The sequence below is a fragment of the Miniopterus schreibersii genome, assembly GCF_964146895.1.
Source record: "Miniopterus schreibersii genome assembly, chromosome: 1".
Taxonomy (NCBI): domain Eukaryota; kingdom Metazoa; phylum Chordata; class Mammalia; order Chiroptera; family Miniopteridae; genus Miniopterus; species Miniopterus schreibersii.
The window spans coordinates 74,717,476-74,732,370 of NC_138101.1; the positions used below are offsets into that span (position 1 = coordinate 74,717,476).

Here is a 14,895-nt window from a genome sequence, read left to right on the forward strand (position 1 = left end):
TGGGGCACACATCTGTGACATTATTATTCTACTTGCCTAACTAGCTACCCAGGAAGAGTCCTGTTTGCATGATTCTTCCCCCAAGCTGAACTCGGAAGTGCTCAATTGATACTGCTGAACTAAATGATCTGAGCACATCTAAGCATTTTTTTAAAAAATTAAAAATCTTGGTATATGCTTATTTTTCAAGATTACTTTAGTAACACAAGCAAAGATTTATATAAATATACACTGCCCTAAAAAGTACTGAATTTTTTTGAGGTGAAAAATACAAAACTGACACAAAAATCTAGTTTTTAGGTTTATATCATTCTCATTTCCATTTTGAATCATGTGACTTGAAAAGCTTTTGGGTGGAGTTATTAAAAATCCACGTTATAGGAAGTTGGAAGCAGAAAGGTAAGATTCTCTCCTTTTGCATAAATGACATAAACATTGATAACATTTTCTGGGTTTCTGATGATTTAAAAGCAGTTTTTACTGGTATATAAATACTTTCATTTAGTGGGCCCCAGAAATTTTCACTAGAATTTTTTATGCTTTCATATTTTATTCTTCCCTTTAACATCTCTAAACATTTGGTAACAAAACAGAAAAGTTTTCAAAAACTTGATGTAGTAATATGGATTGTGTATGATGTACTTTTTAGTACAAAGTAAGCTAAGTAAATTGGTTATAGCTAAAAAAATTTATAGGGATTGGCAGAGCATGGAGACCAAACATTAAATAGATCTTTTCTCTGTTCTCTCACTTATCTGTCATCTTGTCTATCTTATATGTTATCAAGATATCTATGTATTGCCCAGCCCAGTATAGCTCAGTAGTTGAGCATCCACCTATGAACCTGGAAGTCATGGTTCGATTCCTGGTCAGGGCATGTGCCTGGGTTTTGGGTTTAATCCCCTGTAGGGGGTGTGCAGGAGGCAGCCAATTGATGATTCTCTCTCATCATTGGTGTTTCTATCTCTCTCTCCCTTCTTCTCTGAAATCAATAAAAAAACAAACATAAGAAAAAGATGATATCTATGTGTTATCTCGATAAATAGATGATAGTTATGCTCCTCAATTAGGGGGCTTTTGTGATACCTCTGAGCTTACTTTTAGTTATAAATCAATAACAGTTGTTCATAGCCCAAGAGACGTGCTTCACCTTACATAGGAATCAAAGAGATTTGAATGTCAATATGCTCTATAGTCCACAGTGGATAATCACTGTCATTATCAAGTCACCAACGAGTAAGTGGTAGGGGTCTGTTTACACAAGGCGAGTGTATCATAATTTTAGGATGACATTAACATTTTGAGCTAGACTTGAGCTAATATTGTACTTATCACTTACTGGTACATACACTCTAAATAAGGCTCACGGCTCAGATATTTACCCATATTTCTGTCTTCCCATTGTTCTTCCTGCATCTCTCAGCCAGGGAGTAGAGCTCAACAGTAGTTTCAGATATTAGGTCCACATTTTTGCCCTTCACAATGATCTGCATTACTCTTCCCTTGTTGATGTGGGCATCGAATGTGCTGTCCCAGGGCGGGTACATGGTTGGCTTTTTCTGGATGTACATCTGCCCATTCTCTAGGAAAAGAAAGACACGGTCTCGTTACTCCTTTAGCCAGCTCTGGGAAAACTCAGTTCAACTCAGCAGGGGTGCTCATTCTGTCTGCTCTACAATATATAATTCTGTTGGGAAGACAAAAATAAGATGTAAAACAATTACAGCGAATATAGGGCAGAATGAGACAGTTCCGAGGTCTGCACGCAAGGTAATGGATTGAAACGTAAAAGTTAATCTGGATAATTTAGGCAACAAAAACCTGATAAAGGCTCGAAGTGGCAGAGTTCTTTTCCTATTCAACAGTTGCTTCACTTTGAGTGTGAACACAGGAGCAGATAGAGGAACGCAGGTGCCAAGCCTCGTATACTTGGGAGGGCAGAGTGAGTTAGACCCCATTCTTGACCGTGAGATGCAAAACCTTTCAAACAGAATGAGCCATTATTTCCTTCTCTAATTCTCAAGCGAGGACACATTTTACCTGAACCATGCGTCATGCACCCTAAACAAAAGGTGACAAGTAACTCAGAGAGGGTGGGGGCCTTCCTCCTGGCAGCGAGTCAGTGGAGCAGGCTATAGACCTGCAGAGGAAGAGCAGGCCGGTGGGAGTCCTGGAAATGATTCTAACAAGAACGTGGTCAGGATGATGGGGGTTTAGGAAAACCGCCCCCGAGCCACGGGGTGATAGGGAGAGTTGACCAGTGGGAGTTTAAGCAGTGTTGTCGTATGTTTCATCCAGACTGGATTTCTGTAGGAGCTGTTCTTTAATCATTTCAGAAGCAGAAAACTACAGCTGTACACATTTGAGTGTTTGTTTCTTGTGATAATAAGCACATTAAGTAGCAGATTTAGCAATTCAGAGATGTTGATTAAACAAAAGGTAAAATCCGTTTAAAGCAGGGAAACAAAGCAGTTCTGATTCCTGATGATCCTTTCTCTCCAATGCACTAGCTGGAACGGAACTGGCATTAGCATTTGCTAAATTGTTTGGGAGGTATGCCAGGATGTGCATAAGCTGAAACTTCAAATTTTAGGCAAACATTGTTATTAGAGGTATGAACTGATAATGATCAGGGTAGAATAGGAAGGGGTGTATTTTTACTGCTTGCCTAAAAGGGATTTAACTAGTGGAGTGAAGAGAGCAGACATTGCCAATGACATCGATCAGTGTGTTACTGGAACCATCAGCGAGGACAAAGATTTAGTGAAGTGGAAGGCACTGCTAGAGGAAGACCCTGGATTGTTAACCGAGGCAGAGGAGAAGAAATGGGTTGACAAACTTAGTGTCCTTTCTATCAGCTCTGATGCCTTCTTTCCTTTCAAAGATAATGTAGACAGAGCTAAAAAGAGTGGGGTGGTTGACATTGCTGCTCCGCCCCGTTCTGCTGCTGACAAAGTCATGATTGAGGCCTGGGAATAGTTCTCACTCATGGGAGTCTTCGGCTCTTTCATCATCCATTTCATCACATGGCGTTTTAAGGTTTGCTTATATGTGGGTGAAAAAATCATGTGAGGAATGTTGAAAATAGATATTTAAAAAAACCAAACACTAAACCTGAATAATAATATTGGGAGGAAAAAAGAAATTGAACTGGAAATTGGACTTAAAAACAAACAATGGCAATATTAACGATCACAGTAACATTTTACTTCCATGGACTTGAAGCCCTTCCTTCTTATAATTCTTTTCAACCATAACCTTTCTCCACACCTAACAGAGGACAGAAGTTCCCACGGTGAGGCATTTTTCACCACTAGGTTTGTAATCACCTAAAAAGAACACCAGAACTCAGGATCCTGGCTAGTTATAGTGAGTTTCATCACTTTTTCAAAGGCTCCCAGACCCACAGCACCATGTCCCTTTTGTCCCTATTCTGTTGACTCATCATGGAAAAGGCAGCCTCACATCCCCAAGGTTGAGTGTGGGATTCTAAATTCTATAGAAGTAATGCTTGAATGATAATGTTTAAAGAGATTTCTTTTCAGAACAACCCCAAACAAAATAAAAAACAAAACCCTTCAAACTCCACCGGCTAACCTTTTGGAGAAACAAAGTTGTCTCCTTTTCTGACAAGGTCTTGATCCACATGGCTGATTAGACCAAGTTCAAAGGCAAGGCCAAAAGGAGGAGAGAAAAAAGCTCTTAGGAGGCAAATGTCAGGGAGACCTGTGGTTGTAAAGAGAACTGAGATCCAGGAGACCCATTAAGTCCAAAGCGGCTTTGAAAAACCCAGACATTTTACACTTCAAAGATTTCTGTGACATTTGAAAAGTTTCAGATTGGGAGCAAGTGGCATTCTCACTTTAAACAGGAGAGAAATCCAGTCAGAAGGGAACTCAGGATGGTATAGAAGGTCTGCTCAGCTGTGTTGCACTCACAGGGGCAGGAAGAGTGAAGTCTACAGGGAGGCCAAGTCTTTTAAGGGAGGGAAAAGCCAAGAGGGAGGGTTGGGAACCCTAGGGTCCTGAGTCGGCAGCATCTAGCTGGAGGTTCTCACATGTGGCATCAGGTTTCCCTTGCACCTGTAAATGTTACCCCCTTAGAGGACTTTGCAGGACCACCCTGTATAAAATAACATGTGTCTCCATCCCTTCTCTGTCCCCTTTCCTGCTTTGTTTTCCTTCACTTCACATAACTATTTTTGTATACTGTCTGTCTTACTCTGTTAGAATAGCAAGGGTACTTTCTCTGTCCCAGTGCACAGTGAGCACCCCATCAATACTTCTTATGTAAATGAATTGTGCTGGCTCCTATGGTCACTGCAAACCTGCACGGGGTAACCCTACTCTCTATAAAGCGTCTGCTGAAATAAGAAGTGTATGGAAGGTGTGGACAAGAAGGGGCCACATGCTAATCTCACTAGCTCAGGGGAAGCCTGCATGGCGGCCTTGCAAACTCAGAGACCTAAAATAACCACAAAGGATGGCCTGAAATTAAAACTTTTGTTTTGAAATGTGTTTTTTTAAAATTGATTTCAGAGAGAGGAAGGAAGAGGGAGAGAGAGATAGAAACATAAATGATAAGAGAGAATCATTGATTGGCTGCCTCTTGCACGCTCCCCACTGGGGATTATGCCCAAAACCCAGGCATGCGCCCTGACTGGGAATCGAACCGTGACCACCTGGTTCATGGGTCGACCCTCAACCACTGAGCCAATCCGGCAGGTGCAAATTAAAACTTTTTAAACTAAAGACAGTTTATGGTGGGTAGTCATGTCCTAGGCCAGCATCTTCCCTGACAAAGGTCAATTTTTACCTTAACTAAGACTGTCTATTGTCTTTTGCATCTATGACAACATCTCATTGGAATGTCAGGGTAACTGACATTCCAGACCCCACAGGGCACAACCAGTGCACCAGGGCAGAGACCATAAATCCTCTCATTGTTTTATCATGTTAATTGTTGACTGTTAACTATCCTGTACCCACCTATCTAAAAGATATATGTGTCTATCATTTTACTTTTCATGCAATCTCATAGGTTCTCCCCCTTCTGTCACCAATGGATTTCTGTAACCCACTTGCGTCATCTCTCTTGATTGTAATGTATAAAATAAGATGCAAAACTGCCACTCTCCAGAGCATTATCTCAATCCATTGAGATTTTGCTTCCCGGAACAGTTTGGCTCAAATAAACTAACAAAAATTCTTCACAGGTTTGAATGTTTCTTTCGTTAAAAAAGGAAATAAGGAAGGTAGTGGGGTTGGGGAAAACCTTGGGATGTAAACTTCCTCGTTTCCTTTGGAAGGTCCCTAAGAATCTTAAAATACAGGGACAGGGAGAAGGTGAATGGAAGTGACTATGGAGAGATTCCAGACAGAATAGGATTATTTTAACTGAATGATCTAAACCCATGAAAGGAATTTTGGAAGACTGTCACACCTCCCTCACTATGAACTGCCTATCTACATTTAAATTGGACAAAACATTGACTATTATTTTACTGATCCTGGGTCTTAACACATAAAAAAGTAAGTTTTCTGAAATTTAGATTCTAATGGTTAATTACATATTCTTTGTAACATTCATCGAAGCTTAGCCAAAGAAACAGTAAGCCGTCTTTAGAGCTAATTCTAAGATTATGCAGACTTAATCTATAATCATGGAAAACAGCCAGGCTTTACAATATAGGTCCCATGTTCTACTTTAGCTCACTAGATTTTTCTTCCCCGTTAACTCCTCACATAATGTCCTCAAATCCATTTCTCCTTTCCTTTGCTTCCTTTGTTTATGTGGGAAAATGGTCCAGTGAAATAGAACACAAGGCAGGAGACCCGGGTCTGGTTCAAAGGTGATCACTAAGGCCACGTGCCCTTGAGGAAGTACTTGGCTTCCCCAGGCATCAGTTTCCTGGATTGGAAATTAGGTTGAACAAGATGATCTCAAAGACCGGGAAAGGCCTTGCTTCATAGTTCATAGAGGATCTTCCTCCCCTCCGGTTCCTGGAAGACCCACTCAAGCTTACCTGATTCGACATATTCTTTGACAAGCACAGCGCAGTAAGGGTTAACGGCCTCTCCTTGACATGGCTGGCAGGACCCACAGTCAAAGTTGGATAAACCAATTCGAAGAAATGGTGACATGGTGGCTCCCTGCAAAGTGACAAAAGACAAATGCTATTTGAGGGACTATATTATTTTTGGTGTCCATCACCACTTTATCAGTGCTTTATTGCCGACAGCCACAGCTTCAAATGGTTTAACTATCCATTTGAACAAATGCTTTTACTTCCCCTTCTGCAAATTACATTATTGGGCTCACCCCAAGCCACAGACTGACTTGCCAAGGAAGTAGGCTTTCTGGAAGTCTGTGTTATTCCACCTCCTCAGTTAGAACTGTAACTCCAGTCTTAATTTAATGGAGTTACATTTAATAGTTGTAGAGAGGCAAACATTTCCCAACATTTTATTCCTTCTATTATTCAAGTAGGTACCCAGGAAACAACTAACAATAATAAGAAAATGAGTTTATAAAGAGGGAGTCTATTTTAGTCACACTAGTTAAATATGACACCACAAGATTCTTACATGGGCTATTTATGTGTGTGGTAGAATTGGCGCCGGGTATTTAGCAGCTGAGCCCTATTTACTTCAGACATTTCAAAAAGGTTGCTTTCTTCGCAATTGTATATATGTGTGAGTATATAAATATATATATATATACACACACATGCATATAAAATAAACCTTTGAGCGTCATAAACTACTTAAAAAACCCTAAATCATTGACCTCCATAAAATAGAGCTTTATTGTGTAAGGATGAACAAAGTACTTCATAAAGCCAATTAACTAATAATTATGCTTGCCTAGAGATATAGGTGAAAATCCATAGTCTTGGTTACCCATTTTAGGATTCTAGTCTGAATCTTCACCTGCTGTTCCTTTCCTTGCTTGCTCTGGCTGCCACTTATCTCAGCTAAACACTCCCCGTTTGTTTTTTTTCCCCTTTTTTAACCTACTATTCCATGCTGTCTCATTACTTTCAAACTATCACCTGGCTTTCAGTGAAAAAGTTCTTTGCTTCTTTTGACTTCTTGAACCGTTTTCTCCTGAATTTTCCCAAACTTTCTCAAGTAAGCCAAAGTTAGCAAGAACAAAGCCTTAGCTGTCTTTTCTACCTTTTATAAAGGACGTAAACTACTCAGACTAATGGGAATCCAGATGTGAAAACCGACAATGTCACTGGAAATCTCGGCCCCAAATGCGGAATCCTGAATCTGGCAGAGTCGTAAAAGTTAGTCAGTCTTTGGGAATGCCAGCTGTCTGCGGACCTTTTGGGTTTTCTGAACCAGAGAAACAAATTAACGGGGGCTCTTGACAACTGCTGTTAATTTCATGGATTTTAAGAAAGTCTCCATTTCCTGCAGAGTTTTTAGTAGGTTTAACTGAAGGAGATGGTTAAAGAATCACGATTTGTTGGGTGTCCTTAGTCTCTGAAACACATTCTGTGTAAGTCACGCTGCTGAATTAACAGCAGGACGACTCCAGCCTTGTCTTTAGGGGCCCCTTCACCCTCTGAATTTAGAATTCTCGGGCAGGAGGTAGGCTGACAACAGAGAGTTCTCTGGAGAAAACTTCTTTGAGACACCCTCCCCTCCCCTTTCCTGGGCCACATAGGTCTTTGGAGAAATCTGTATTTCTCCAGTAATCAGGAAAAAATCACCAGGAACTGTCCTCATTTGAGAATACTCTGTGTGAACTCGTTGAAGATTTCCTCAATACGAGTAAAGATAAGTAAGTAATTCTTACTTGAGTCTGGAGGGGTTATTGACTCATGAAGTCTTAGTTACAAGCACTCTGACCTTTAGTGAGGGGTGTGTCATTCTACTATTTCCAGGCAGGGTTCAGAATTAGGTGACAGCAGCTCATCATGCACCTGGGAGTATCTGTTTGGGAAGAGACAGAAACCTCTAGGGTACCCAGGGTTTCTATGTGTGGAAGAGAAGTGCAGTGAAACCCCCTCTCCTCCCACAGGGTGTCTTAGACACCAACCGACCTCCTATTACATCAGCAGTCCGGATTCATTTGCCATTTCACCAGATTCGCTTGCCCTGTGCACTCATCCATGAGCACTTGACAGTTTACCTAATATGCCACTGCTTCTTCTTCTAAAGGTCTAGCCCCAGTGACAGGGTCTGACATTTTGACATTTAGACCAAATTGACATTTGTGTGCTCAACCTCACACATTGTTTAATAAAACCTCAAGTTCAAGGTTGTGTTTTTTAAGGCCGAAGGTAGCATTTTATTCCTGAGCTACGCAGAAAATTTTCTCCTCTTGTAACAATAAAGTGAGCCTTATGAAAGATGAAGAAAGTGCACAAAATTGGAACGTCTCCTCACAATTCCACCAATAAGAGCAAATCGCTGTTACTATTTTTATGTATTTTTTCCTAGTCTTTTTAAATGAAGAGGTTGTCTGCTTTTTGTTTTGCATGCTGTGCTCATATGTATGCATGGAACTGTGTTTGTTTTTTATTTAACATCTTACCATAAAACCTATGTAAGTGCATTATTTTTGTTGGTATCTTTTAATTCTTGCATGATGTTCTACTGGGGGACAGCAACAGGGGTACTTTACTAAAGTCTTACAGTTTCACAGTTAGACTGTTTCCAACTTTTCCATACTAGAAATATGCTGTGATAAGCATCCTTTTAAAATTTAAAAAAAAATTAGGAATATTGCATCAGACTAGATCACTAGAATACTACAATATTACTAAATCAAATGATATTACTATTTGTAAGGTCTTATACACATCAAGAAAATAATGAAACATAAAGTCAAAGACCCAACAGAGGCAATCTTGATGGTAAGTACAACAGACAACTGAGTTCGCATCATTCTTACATAATAAGCATATGCAAATTTATATAAATGCTGTTATATAAATGCTGAGTGAGCAATGGCACAAACTGTACAAAATACAGAAAACATAGTTGCAACTAGTTGTATGGAAAAGTGTTCAGCCTTGTGAGCAATTTAAGAAATGCAAAATAAAACAAGATACTATATAATTGCATTTATATAATATTCTTGAAAAGACAACGCGATATGGAGAAAAAAATATCACTGGTTACCAGTGGCTGGGGGAGGGGACAGAGTATGGCTTAAAGCAATAGCATGAGCACATTTGGGGGGAAGACAGAACTGTTCTATAGCCTGATGGTGGTAGAGCTCACAGAAATCTAAACTTAAATGAACAGAATTATACACCAAAACCAAAAATCAGTTTTGCCATATGATAATTTAAAAACCGAATTAAAAATATGCTTTTGGCATTTCAAGGCATGGATTATAAATCCAGAGGGAATATAGATAAAATACAAAAAATACACATTAGGAAACTCTGAATTCATGTAATCAAATATTAATTCTAAATCCTAAAGTAATCAAGAGTAGCCTCCTCAATTTGCTAAAGGGAAATAGAGCCTTAAAGATAAACAAAACAACTTTTACTCTGCAGTATTTAAGCTCTTTTGAAATTTTGCATTTTGGTTAAAATAGCTGAGAAAAAAATAACATTAGAATTTGATAATGCATTTTCTTTAAAGATCTATAAATATTCAATGCTTAATTTAAACTGTAATAATGAGCACGGCTGGGCGTGGCTCAGCAGTTGAGCGTCAACGTAGGATCCAGGCGATTGGGGTTCGATTCCCGGTCAGGGCACATGCCCGGGTGCGGGCTCCATCCCCAGTGGGGGTGTGCAGGAGGCAGCCGATCAATGACTCTCTCATCACTGATATTTCTATCTCTCTCTCCCTTTCCTTTCCTCTCTTTGAAATCAATAGATATTAAAAAAAATAAACTGTAATAATGAAAAGAGTTAAAATATTTAAAATATAAAAAATAACAAATTTTACCTGTGTAATTAGCAAGTATTTTGGAAATGTTCTTACCTAATACTAACAAAGAACACATGAATCATACACTTTAAGAAAAAATTGTTATAGCTGTCTTTACTATTATTTTTTATGTCTTTATTGATATCAGAGAGAGGAAAGGAGAGGGAGAGAGATAGAAATATCAATGGTGAGTCACTGATCGGCTGCCTCCTGCACGCCTCCCACTGGGGATTGAGTCCGAAACCTGGGCATGTGACGTCACTGGGCATCAAACTGCGATCTCCTGGATCATAGGTTGATACTCAACCACTGAGCCATGCCAGCTGGGCATGAATCATGCACTTTTATACAGTGAGGTTTGGAGTGTAAATTTCCGCCATCCTCTTGAGCGCGCACGCACACACACATACACAGAGTATGTGCGTGTGTATGTATATGTATATTTTGAGAGCCAAGAAAATGTGGAGTAAGCACAAGAAGAAATTAACATGAAAGCTTTTGTGGGCTGGCTTCTTGTGTTCAGAGCTGATGGTGAGAGAGAAAGGGGATTTCCCAGGGTGCTAAAATAGAAAGGAGAATTGTTTGTGTACAAAAATACATGCACAGGATAGGATCTATCAGGTGTCCTCCCCCAGTCTCTCTGTGAGTGTAAATCTTATAAATCTTCTCTTTACTTGCCATTCAGGGGGTTTCCACCCTTTACAACAAACAGTATGTTTTTAAGACTGACTGGCCAGGCTGCACCTGAGCCCAGGGGCCAGGTCTCTCCACAGACCTCTCCGCTGAGCAATGAAACCACACACTCGGCTCTCTCTCGGACAGCTCCTGGGGATCCTCCCCATGGAACTCATTGTCCTGCCTTTCAAATCTGCCCTTCCTTTATTTTGCCAGCTCAATGACTGGAGCCAAGACTTGCAGCTTAGCACTCTGCTGAGACGTCACTCTTTCCCTCCTGTACCACAAGCTTTTCTCCTTCCCCACCCCCTCTCCTCACTTAGCTCAATTCGGCATCCTCCCTTGTTTGACTCATCACAGCAGCTTACCCTGTGTCCCTCTGCAATCCTGGTCACCTCTCATTCCCGGTCAGATCTCCACGCTGCAGCCCAAAGGACTTTCCTTAGGATTGTGCAGAACTGCCATTTGTCCCCGTGCCATGCTGTTCCACAGCTCTGGGCTTCTAGTAATACTGCCCCCTCTCCCTGGAATCCCTCCCATTTCCCTCCCTCCATCCACCCCACCCCACCCCCGCTTCCTCATCTTTCAAGTTCCTGCTCCACTTTCACCTCCTCTTTGAAGCCTTTCTTCCTTCCAGCTCCATCATCTTCCTCCAACACATCTTGGTGGAGTGTCCTCAGCCTTCTAGGCTCCCGTGGGTTCCTGGCTACACTGCGGGACAGCACCTGTCAAATTTCTTTACCTCACCTCTGCCATTTCTAAGGTCTGAGTATGGCAGATCGTGTCACTCCCATTTCCTGTCTTTGTCTCCTCTCAGTCCCCAAATTTGGGGGATATAGTAGAGCCCCACCAGGCTTTCTCCTATTTAATCCATGGGGTGCCACATATACTTTGATGAGGGCTGTGACTCAAACTCTAGAAGTCCCCCTAGTTTTACCTGCATTACTAGCAAAACCCCTCCCCACAGAGTGAGCGCATGGTGGGGCCGTGCTTCCCTAGACCCTCGGGCTGTGATAAAGGGTTCTCTTTTTTGTCAAATTTCTTTGGACATTGCCATGAGCTTTGTGGGGTGTGAACTTCACATGGCCACATTTCCCTATGACACTTTACTATATTTACAGGCTCATGTTGGTCCCCCCACATAAGACTGTGTGCTCCGAGAGCAGGGACCATGCCTTAATCACGTATGAACCTCCAGGGCTGATCCCTCTGTGTGTCACGTAGGCTACATGTCATGTGGCCTATGCTCAATGCATTTTTGTTAAGGAGCTTAATTTTCAAAAGTGACATTTTACATAATCTCTTAATCTTCATGCATTTCTTTTCCTAGGGGGGTGCACTATGGTCCAATTAGGTGGCAAACAGTTATAGAGGAAGTCAATAGAAAGGAAGAGTCCCAGGCGTTGTTACAGGCAGAGAATCAATGCCATTCCCAGCTCAGCTGCAGGAGTTATTTAACCTCTAAGCCTGTTTTCTCATTTGGAAAATGGTGATAATACTATTACTCGTCTCAAAGGGCTATGCGGGTGAAATGGGGAAATACACGGAGGTGCTTAAAATGGGGCTGGCACATCGTAAACTCTCAAAAAATGTTAGTTATTATCATTATTATTGCAACTCTGATATATTTCCTAATGGACTTTATCGACTTTACTAGTTGTACCAAAAAAGGGCAGGAAGAGAGTAAAACGTATCTGGGCTGAATGATGTGACCATCCTCTGTGCTCTGCCACTGAGCTCCCATAAACCCCACGTGTGCCTCTCCTATCACACACATTACCCTCTAATAGAGTCATCTCGATGCCAGCACTTATCATGATGAACTGTCAGTATGTCCATGCAATCTTCTGGGCCTTTGCCATGCCAGCTGTGAAATATCATTACAATATGTACTTTACTTTGCAAAGAATCTTTACTCTTACAGCTCAGTGTTTTCACCTTTAAGTGTGATTTCATCCATCTTTAGCAGGCAGCTATGATGCAGGTAGATGTTCTAGTGTAATTGCTTGGTGGCGTGCTTAAGGTCATGCAAAACTAAGTACCAAACTGAGAATTCTGGTCTCTTGACTCTGTGGGCACTGACTCACCTTCTTATTTAGACTGACTCACCTGCCACAATTCAAACCTGCCAAACGCTTTCACAGTGATGTTAAGGATTGCAACCACACAGAGAAAGGGGACAGGGGAAGAGAGCATAGAAATAGAAAGCAATAGAACTGCTATGTAGTCTCATTAGCTAAAAAAGATACAGTCATTTCTTCCTCTACAGCAGGTGAAATAAGAATGACCACACTTCTTTATTAAAAAAAATCTGGACAGCACTTGTATCTCTGTAATTTAGCTGGAGACATCTTGGTAACAAGAGGGATAGTCTCATAGAAATATCTAAACCTCTAACATGAAGCAGAAAAAACACTAATGAATCAATAGTAAATTTGGTAATGAGAAAAAAAGCATCCATTGGTTTTCAAATGCATCAGTTCAGCCAAAATTTGGCAAATTAAACATCAGGCAAATTTTGGCAAATTAAGCTCTGCCTATAGCTTTTACATTTCTTTATGAGATAAAGGTTTCTTAGGTAAAAGTGACTGCTGAATAAAATGACCTACTACTGTAGAAAATAACTTACAATAAAAAAATAACTTGCCTTGAAATGTGCACAAGATGGTAACTTGTGAACAATTATGTGATTAGGAATTCTGCTATCCTGTGGCTGAGACTTCTACCAAGTAGTACAATAGATATTAGCCTCTCACCCAGCTGGTATGCTCAGCGGTTGAGCACTGACCAATGATCCAGGAGATCAAGGTTCGATTCCCGGTCAGGGCACATGCCCAGGTTGTGGGCTCGATCCCCAGCAGGAGGTGTGCAGGAGGCAGCTGATCAGTGACTCTCTCTCTTCACTGATGATTCTCTCTTTCCCTCTCCCTTCCTCTCTTTCTGAAATCAATAAAAATACATTAAAAAAATATTAACCTCTCACCCACAAATATGGTCTCAAAAGTGAATTAAAATAAGTATGAACTAAAGGCATAGTTTAAAATAATACCTAAAGTATGTGCTGTAAAGAAATAAGACAATAAGCATAACTTTCAACCAGCTTTTGGAACTAGTAAGGAAGGGGATTTATCAATAGAGCTAGTATTGCCTTGCTACCTGCAAATGCTAATAAGACTCCCCCACCATTATCAACTGAATTGTGTCCCCCCAAATTCACATGTTAATACTCTAAGCCCCCATGTTGCTGTATTTGGAGATGGGGCCTTTTGGGAGGTAATTAAGGTTAAATGAAGTTGTAAGGCTGGGGCCCTAATCAATAGGACTGATGTCCTTATATGAAGAGGAAGAGACCAGGCAACCCCCTCCCCCCCAACCATGTGAGGACACAGTGTGAAGTCACCATAAACAAGCCAGGAAGAGAGCTCTCATCAGAAACCAACCAAGGGGGCACCTTGATCTTGGACTTCCCAGCCTCCAGAAGAGTGAGAAAATAAATTTATGTTGCTTAAGCCTGTTGTTTAATATTAGTCTGTGGTATGCTATTATGGCAGCTCGAGCCAACTAATATAACACACCCTCCTTCACCAAAATCACAGTGTAGAAATAAAAAATAAAACAAATATTGAAATACAGAAAATAAAGCATCTGGAATGGCATTATTAACATTCTGACATTAATTTTAATGTGAAATGGTAATAGTTCCACTAAAGCATAGCTCTCATCAAAGTATACAAATACTCAAGAAAACTGTCCCAGTCCTCTCTGAATTGAATCACGATTTCTTAATCTGTTATTTAAAAGCCTCCATGTGTTGGCTTCAACTTGCCCTCCGCACACAGCACTCCTGACTCTTAGCCTATCTCACCTTCTCTGTTTGCTGAATAGACCCGACTCTCCATCTCTGTGGCTCTGTTTTCACACCATTCCTTCTGCTGGGAATGCTCTGTGCATCAACACAGGATGTGCACAACTGCCATCCTGCAGTCTTTCTCATCTTACAAGGACTCACTTATGTACTGCGTTGTCCAGAAATTCTTTCCTCCTACCCGTGGGAAGAGGAGTGATTTATCTGATGGATGAGTTCTAGAAGAATAAATTGCCTGCCAGCCCAGCCCCCTTCTCTCTTTTGCAGGGATCTGCTGACTTCCAGAGAGTATGTTTTTCCACTCTTCTCGGTCATGCCCTAAGCATGGTGGAGCAGATCCGCCTCAGTCCTGGCCCTTGTCCAGCATTGCCTAGGACACTGTGAACAATGACCAACCTATTTGCTTAAAACATTTTGGTCATATCTACCAATACTGCCTTTATTACT

The 14,895-nt window shown here is 41.0% G+C and overlaps 1 protein-coding gene across 4 annotated transcripts in view; it reads right to left on the reverse strand.

Annotated features, from left to right (window-relative positions):
* PRKCQ (protein kinase C theta) overlaps positions 1–14,895 on the reverse strand; it is a 118,272-nt gene that overhangs the window by 65,853 nt on the left and 37,524 nt on the right. Inside the window, exons 2-4 of one of the 4 annotated variants that reach the window (XM_081141544.1) lie at positions 13,372–13,523; positions 6,026–6,152; positions 1,383–1,580 (exon numbers count right to left, since the gene is read on the reverse strand). In XM_081141544.1, the coding sequence (XP_080997670.1) occupies positions 1,383–1,580; positions 6,026–6,152; positions 13,372–13,415 (369 nt within the window). In that variant the 5' untranslated portion in view covers positions 13,416–13,523. Of the gene's footprint in view, positions 1–1,382; positions 1,583–6,025; positions 6,153–10,951; positions 11,088–13,371; positions 13,524–14,895 lie in introns of those variants that run through there. The other 3 variants (XM_081141547.1, XM_081141546.1, XM_081141545.1) reach the window with 3 other exon arrangements.